Source organism: Rhinopithecus bieti, unplaced genomic scaffold, assembly GCF_001698545.2.
Source record: "Rhinopithecus bieti isolate Rb0 unplaced genomic scaffold, ASM169854v2 scaffold_6506, whole genome shotgun sequence".
In the NCBI taxonomy this organism is placed as follows: domain Eukaryota; kingdom Metazoa; phylum Chordata; class Mammalia; order Primates; family Cercopithecidae; genus Rhinopithecus; species Rhinopithecus bieti.
In genome coordinates, this window is record NW_016805137.1 from 343710 (window position 1) to 351996 (window position 8287).

At 40.5% G+C, this 8287-nt stretch overlaps 1 protein-coding gene across 8 annotated transcripts in view; it reads right to left on the minus strand.

Moving 5' to 3' along the window:
• Window positions 1-5968, minus strand: part of PMFBP1 (polyamine modulated factor 1 binding protein 1) — a 55923-nt gene extending 49955 nt beyond the window's left edge. For 4 of the 8 annotated variants that reach the window (XR_001885426.1, XM_017871321.1, XM_017871314.1 and 1 more), the window contains exons 1-2: window positions 5124-5145; window positions 4715-4786 (exon numbers count right to left, since the gene is read on the minus strand). Coding sequence is in view for 7 of the 8 variants with exons in the window: in XM_017871321.1 (XP_017726810.1) it covers window positions 4715-4726 (12 nt within the window). In the remaining variant the exon portion in view is untranslated. Of the gene's footprint in view, window positions 1-4714; window positions 4787-5123; window positions 5146-5246; window positions 5411-5566; window positions 5769-5789 lie in introns of those variants that run through there. The other 4 variants (XM_017871316.1, XM_017871317.1, XM_017871319.1 and 1 more) reach the window with 4 other exon arrangements.
• Window positions 5969-8287: the final 2319 nt, after the last annotated feature.

Consider the following 8287-nt stretch of genomic DNA (forward strand, 5'->3'; position numbering starts at 1 on the left):
GTTAAACCTCTTTTCCTGATAAATTACTCAGCCTCCAGTAGTTCTTTATAGCAGTGTGAAAATGGACTAATACAGTACCTATCTCTTAGGTTAGATTACCAAGAGGGTTCTTAAGTGAGGATTCATGGCATCTATTAAAGAAACACTCCCAAGAAAAACCAGCATGGAAGAAGGGGAAGCAGGATAGGGAAGGGGTAAAAACCAAGTACAGGTACATTTTCAGAGAATCCTGTGGGCAGTAATTTTAGCCTGCTCATACAGGAAACTCTGGAATATAAGCTACACCTTACAGTCTGTCCTGATTGGTGTCAGTGAAAGCTGGGCTGTCAAACTCAGCATCAGTCAGTCAATGGCCAATGACCATCCCATGGGTTATAAGCAACTAAGAACTTCCAGCTCTCTGCCCCTGTAGGCAGTGACTTCAGTAGTCTAAAGACAATTCTTCTAAGAGAGTTACAGCTGCAAAAGTGCGCAGTAGGCAGGGGATAGGTGCATAGAAATAGTGAAGGGAAATAAGCCACAGTGCCCAAGGTCTCACATCTGGTTAGTAGTAGGGCCAGGAGAGCACGTTCTTCCTGACCCTGTAGCTGGTGCTGTGCCATCCTATCCGACTGACTGGTTTGTCTTTTGAAATACATGAGCTGCATAACATACATTCCCAGAGGAACTGGAGACCTGATATGGGCATCGTAAATCAAGCCTTACTGGACAGGTCAGTTTAAAAGACCCCTACACAAGGCCGAGGGGGGCCGGAGGACAACGGCGAGAATCGGACATTGCAATGTCAGAGTATTCGGAATTCAGAAGGTTTCCCAGAACTGCTGCTGTCTCCGCTGATTTATTTCTTCATTTCCATTTAGTACCTGGATTTTTTTTTAACCACTTTACAGTTTAATTAGGTTAACGGCATGGCTCTGTCATTAAAAGGATTTCATTATCTCAAAACTCTCCCTCCTCCTCTCTTGCTCCCATCCTTCGTTCCTTACTTCCAGAAAAATAACAGTGGATGTCAACTGTCCTAAGCATGTAATTACCATTAAGACAATTACCAGGGACTCTCTTAAGATAATATGTATAGAGTGGCCTTAAAAAACGGTGTACAGACACTGTTTTCTAACTTGGAAACAAAATGCTTAACTCGATAAAGAGTGGTAGTTTGATTCTGGTGCTTTGGATCCCTTTCCTGTGGTTACCACACTGGGAATAGGGTATGGAGCCTCTCCAGGAAGTGGGACCCTAAGGAACCTCTTCACTCTGGCCACAGGACTGTCTTTCTTTGGCATCTACGAGCAATTTAGGTGACAACAAGATGCCTGCTCCACAAGAGAGCCAAATACCCTATACTCTTGCCTTGGTGCTGAATATATGTGTCTTAAGGCAGGGACCCTGACAGCAGATTGTTCCCCATGGAGACTAGTACACTGAAGGCTCACTAACAAAATACCAATGATACACACTTGAGTTTCTCTAAATTAAAAGTTAAGTGCTCTCTCTCAGGCCAATAAAAATATCCTTTCTTCCTCCAGTTTTGGATGTCCTCTGAGTAGAAGGCCTGATAGCCCAATTCTTTTGCACCACCAGAAGTTCAGAATTGGATCTTCAATGTAGATGACCTCATCTAATTTGTACATTTAGCGTTGGCTCAGAGTCTCTGAGAAAATGTCTTCATTCACGAAACAAGGTTTGGAATAAATCATTTCTTTGAACGTTCCTTAAACCAGTTGAATAACAAATATGTTTTGATGGATGTCAAGTGAAATTCACTTTTGAAAACAAAACTTAACCATTCACTCCTGGAAACCAAATTATAAAGAGGTTTTGATGCATCAGAAAAGGAGTAAAAATGCTGGGAGAGTCATCAGGTGATTTCCAGAACCACGTTCAATTTTTAATTATAGGGAGTTATTAGAAAAGGCTGTGCTCACCTCAGAACCCCAGAAAAGCCAATGTTTCTGGGGTCTCAGTGAACCTAATTTCTTGCTAGTATCTCACACAGATATTAGCTGTAAACTATTTATAATCCTATCTACTTTATGAAGGCTAAATCCCAGGCAGATGCCTTTTGAGTATCAACATGCAATAGGGATAGATTTAATCTGACATTTCATCAGTCATAGTTCTGTAACCATTACTGGGGCATGAGATGAACCGAGAGTCATAATGTTGACCCTCAGGCAACATCTGATCCTGTCCTGGATCGGAAGTCATTAACAATGGCTGAAATCACAAGTCTCTGCTGCCAGGTGAGTTTTCATTTACATAAGTCATGTACTTAGTTACCTGGTTTCTCTTATATAAGGTTGGAACCTGGTCACTCTGCTTTGAAACATATGACAGCAGCAGCAGCTATCAACCCACAGGCAAAATGATAAGTGCTGATACTGCAGTGGCACCATATTCATGATAACTATTAGAAAATAGGTTATTTACTGAAGCAAATTTTCTGTATTGATTAAATGGGTCTTTTGTCAAAAAGCATGGTATCTCAAACATATATTTCAAAACAGGAGAAGACATTTTGCTCTAGGTTTCCAAGTATCGACAGTCTCAAGCTTCTTCTTGGGGGAAGCTAATGTTAAATTGAAGCTCGTGATTTCAGTAGCATTTTCAGAGCCCAAGAGCATTGCAAAGATTCAAAATGGCAGCATTCCCAGGGATTTGGCATTTCAACATGAAAATCCAGAGTAATTTAGGATTCAACCAATAACACCATAAAGGTCATCATCTTTGGGATATTATCTTATTTGTCTGAGGATAAGGACAAATCTTCAATAATCAATGGGAAACCACTTTTAACCACCACTAATATCACAACCATTCAATTTATGGTGAGAGTCATGCCTTAAGAATCACGAAACCTGAAAAACTAACATTGATTCAGGAATTTTTACATTCTACTTGTGTAATAGTAGAGTTTACAGTTATCTGCAGTAATTTTAAACACTATTGATATTACTGACTTGATTACCAGTTGACTTTTCCATTTATAGAAATATTACAGTTTTTGCATTACTTATGATGGAAATGAATGGGTACTTATACAAGGTTTTGCCTGTGAACAAACATTTAGAACCAATTATGTTCATATACTGAAGAGTGACTGTATTTTATGGTGTTCTAAATTCTTTAAAAATTGGTGTATACCTGTGTAACAAATCTGCACATTCTGCACATGTATCCCAGAACTTAAAGTATAATAAAAAAGATTAAAAAAAGAAAACATTATGAAATGTAAGAAGGCTAAACACACATACACACACACGCACACACTTAGATTAACAAATTTAAACAGATATCTGAGAGATTCCCTTATCAGTTGTATATTCATTAACAAGTTATTTAACTTCTGTGGCTATATTTCCCTATGTATAAAATAGAGATAATTATAGTTTCCTTAAGGTTGTTGTGATGATTAAATGCATTGGTAGATACAACGTACTTAGAACACTGTCTGACACATATTGTGGAAGGCTAGATTAGTGTTTGCCATAAAAACAAAATTGGCCATAAGTATACAGTGTAGGATACACACGACATATGGTGGAGATCAGCCACCTATGGAACGTGGGCTGATTTTTATTGGCACCTGGGCAATTTTCACAGACTTTTCACTATCATATCATTTGAGAAATTATTCTACCAAGAAGGTAAGCTCCATGAGAGTAGGGATCTTTGTCTATTTTGTTCACTGCTTTATTCCCAGCTCCTAGAACAATGAATGCCTGGCACATTGAAGGAGATCCACAGATATAAGTTAAATGAAGAAACAGCCTTCTAGAAAATCCATACCAGATCCTTGTTCCCCACAGAACTGGTATCAAGTTCTGTATGGCTCCAGTAATGCAGCACGAAAGGAGTGGACTGCCTGTTTCAGAATCTGCTCACCTCTTGGTAGGAGGTCTGTTAAAAAGCATATGGTACGTGGGACAATCCTTTACGCATCAAAACAGTCCCCTTAAATCCTTTCTGAAACAAGGTAGGGCATACATAAACATAGTTTGTTGCTGTTGTCGTTGTTTTTGTGACAGGGTCTTTGTCGCCCCAACTGGAATGCACTGGTGTGATCATGGCTCACTGCAGCTTCAACCTCCCAGGCTCAAGTGATCCACTGGCCTCAGCCTTCCGAGTGGCTGGGACCAAAAGAGCATGCCACCACACCTGGCTAATTTTTTTTTTTTGTAGAGACAGGGGTCTTACTGTGTTGCCGAGGCTGGTCTTAAACTCTGGGGCTCAAGCGATCCTCCTGCCTTGGCTTCCCAAAGTGCTGGGATTACAGGTTTGAGTCACTGTGCCTGACCCCATAAACACAGTTTGACCAAAAGATTAAACTAATCAGACACTCCATCTTCATATCATTCCAGATAAAGAGAGAATGTTAGCAACAATAGTTAATATCAATTAAATACCTTCTACATGCACTACCTTTGCTAATCCTCATACCAACTCTTTGGAATAGGTGATCATCATTCATATTTTCTAGATAAAGCAAAGGAAACTTAAAGTAGGCAAAAAACTCAGTATCATACTGCTGATAGATATGGACCCAGACCCACCCAGCTCAAGTCTGGGCTCTTAAACACGATGCTCTGCTGCCCACCTCTGTCCCTGATATTTTGTGATGCTTGTTACTGGAATTTTGAATAATAAAACATGAAAAAAAGTCCCTTGTAATGAATATTCAACTCCACGTATGTAGAGGAGTTAGGAGCCTTACCTCATCTTTCATTTCCTTGGCAGCTCTCAGTTCTCCTTTAACCTTTAGTATTTTCTGAGCTTTGTTATAAACCTGAAAAGTCCAAGTATTTAAGATGGAAAAGTATAAATGAGCCTGCCCTTTAAAGATTTTCCCAGCTGGATCTAGGCCCTCAGCAAGAGGTTTGGAAAATTTTCCCGAACTGTTAGCAATACCCATTTGCCTACCCATCTGTTTGTGTTTTCAAAAGTGTGTTAAAACCTCCAGATGGTAGGACCATGGTTTTACAGCTTTTCCAGAAAACCACTAATTGGTGAACCAAACAGTTTCTGAATTCACCCTTCTTGGAAAGCAAAAAGTCTGAATCGAGTTTACTTTTTGGATTTCTATGTACTCTATGGCTCAGATAGAGTTAACATTATGTACTTACTGTGAACCAGACATGATGTGCATGACCCAACTTCATTCTCACATGAACCCTGGGAGGCAGGGACTACTACTATCCTCATTTATAGACAAGGAAACTGAGGCCCAGAGAGGCTAAGTGACTTACCCAAGGTCACAGAGGCTCTCTTACTACTCTATGAGGAGCTTCCATTAATTTTGTAACTATTCTTATGAAATATCTGATGATGTGATGTTTTTTAAGCATCAGCTTGTTATAATGTTGATGCTCATAAAGTTAGGAAACCTGTGAAGTCTGAGACTTATCTAGCTAGAAAGCCTCCAAGGAAACCAAAGGTCTTTGCACATGTATGTGTGTGTAAGTACAGGATGATGCACTTGAGGTCATAATGCACTGAGCTTATTAAAATTATCTCATTCATTCTGTTTTTAACCCTAAGAATAGAGGAATTTCCACCAGGAACTTACCTGCAGAATAGCTCAAGGAATAAGAAGCTATTAAAATACTCATCTTTTGTAATAAACCACATCCCCTATCCCTAATACATGCCAAGAGGAAGAGAGAATGTTGGTGATGTGTGGAATCTGGAATGTTTTATGAAGCTGAATTTTGATTTCCTGCATTGTGTACCCTCTGAAGTCTTCATGCACAGAGGTGTGTCGTGGGAATGGAGGTGTGGCTCAGGCTCACCTGGTGGGGACAGGCTAGGTGATGGTGTAGCAACAAACAACCCCCAAGTCTCAGTGGCTTACAACCGTGAAGGTTTATTTTTTACTCTTGCTACATGTCCTTTATGAGTCAGCTGGGGCTCTGCTCCACATCGTCCGTCCTCAGTCTCCTCATAGTCCTCAGCTGGTGGAACTTCTATTATCTAGTATGTTACCTGTTGCCATGGTAGCAGAAAGGGAACTTGGTGAATCACCTACTGGTTCTTAAAGTGGAAGTGAAACACTTTGCTTCTGCTCACATTTCATTAGCCAAACAAGTCACATAGCCATGCCTAACTTCTTCCTTTATCTCCCCAAAGAAATACAGGCATATGTCAGAGAGATTGTGGGTTCGGTTTCTGACCACCAAAATGAAGCAAATATCACAATGAGGCAAGTCACACAAATGTCTTGGTTTCTCAGCGCATAGAAAATTTATGTTTACACTATACTGTGGTCTACTAAGTGTGCAATAGTATTATGTCTAAGAAAACAAGGTGCATAACTTAATTAAAAATACTTAATTGCTAAAAAATGCTGAGGTGGACACAAGGGAGCACATGCTGTTGGAAAAATGGCGCCATTAGACTTGCTTGATGCAGGATTGCTACAAACTTTCTATTTGTTAAAAATGCAATATTTGTGAAGCACGGTAAAGTGAAGAGCAATAACACGAGGTATGCCTGTATTGGCGAACATCACAAATGACTTCCATACTAGTCAAGCAAGAAGATTAAAAATAGCGTGGCATAAAAGAACACTAAACAGGGTTCTAGGCCACCAAGCTTATAAACCTGGTTCAGCAGCTCACTGGAGGAGTGGCCTTTGGAAAGGCCTTCATATCTCTGCACCTTCATTTCTGCTTCTGTAAACTAGGAAGCTGTAATAAATGGCCTTTAGAAGTCTTTCCTAGCTTTCAAGTTCACTGATTCAGTGCTCTACCATGATGGACATCTTTCTGTAGGAGGAACTATGAACTCAGCCCAAGTATCATACAAAAAGTTGTAACAGAACAAATGTATCCTTGAGAATCATACTTCTTTGCAGGCAAGCCCACTGGATAGTCAAGAGATGATTCTGAAATCAAATGAAATCTTGTCCAAAAGACAGAAAACTTATTTTCTAGATTGTGATAGTTTCATCCACTATGGAGTTACACAGCTGTAGTTGCAAGAGCCAAGAGCATTTCGAAGCAAAATAGAAGGCATAGGTTCTAATATTTGCATGAAAACATACTGAATTTACTAAGTAAGGTAAGAAGAAAAAAAGAGAGCTGGAGTTTGTTGCATGAAGGAGACGTCAGAATCTTGCGTCATTAACAATAGCAGCGGGCAGTTTGGAAGGGCTTATGATGAAAAAACTGGAAGTGTTATATGATAAGTTTTTGATGCATTTGACAGTAATGTTTGCCAGATGGATAGGGAAGAGTGCTTTGGGGGAGCCCCACAGGCTTTACGAAATGCTTACGGGAATGTTCACAGTGCTGTCTGACTGAGGAGTGTGGCTGGACAGATACTTTGTGGAGGAAGGGCTCATCCCAGAGGGAGGGACTCTCTACCAGATCCCCGGTTACTGACTCTCTGAAGCCAGGACTTTGCTCATGTCTCTCTCCTCTCAAACCTTTGTTCTCAAAGACGCCTCCTGCCTCTCTGTTGAGACCTTTATTTCTTCATGCCTTGTTGCTGCCATCTGCCCAGGGAGCTCCTTTCTTGTATTCTAAACTCCTGCCATCTGCTTTTCAAAGTAGGCCTTCTCTTGGTGACAGCTGTGCCTAAAAAAAGTGATTGTAGTGAAAACAAAAACTTGGTCAGAGCTTCTAGTGATGTTTTGTGCCTCCCCTCAGTCCACTCTCAGAGCACCTTGCAGATTCCAAAGAAACACCTAACACCACACCTCAAATGGGTGACTAAGGCAGCAAGTATCAAGTTAGGTGTGCAAAAAGAGAAAATACATATTTCTATTACTCAGTGTTTTTGTTAAGCCCCATTTTCACCAAATGGCAGAAAACATAATCTTAGTTATTTCTGAGAAAGCACCATGACTTTCAGGTTAAAAATGAATCGGTTCATGATTCCCTCACAGTTCATGATTCCCTCAACCTCTTTAAGGCCTCTCCAGAGTCTGCCTAAGATTTTGGGGTCCCAGTTTGGATCCTGGCACCAGGGGAAGCTTCTGGTCCATGGTCATGGGCATCTCTCCCAGCTAGAGTATGCTGAGGTGTCATTGTCCTGGTCAGCAGGCCACATGTATTAATATTAGTCTGTTCTCACATTGCTATATGGAAATAACCGAAACTGGGTAATTTATAAAAAAAAGAAGTTTAATTGACTCACAGTTCTGCATGGCTGGGGAGGCCTCAGGAAACTTACAATCATGGCAGACAGCACCTCTTCACAAGGCGGCAGGAGAGAGAATGAGTGCCAGCAGGGGAAATGCCAGACACTTATAAAACCATCAGATCTCATGAGAACTCATTCACTA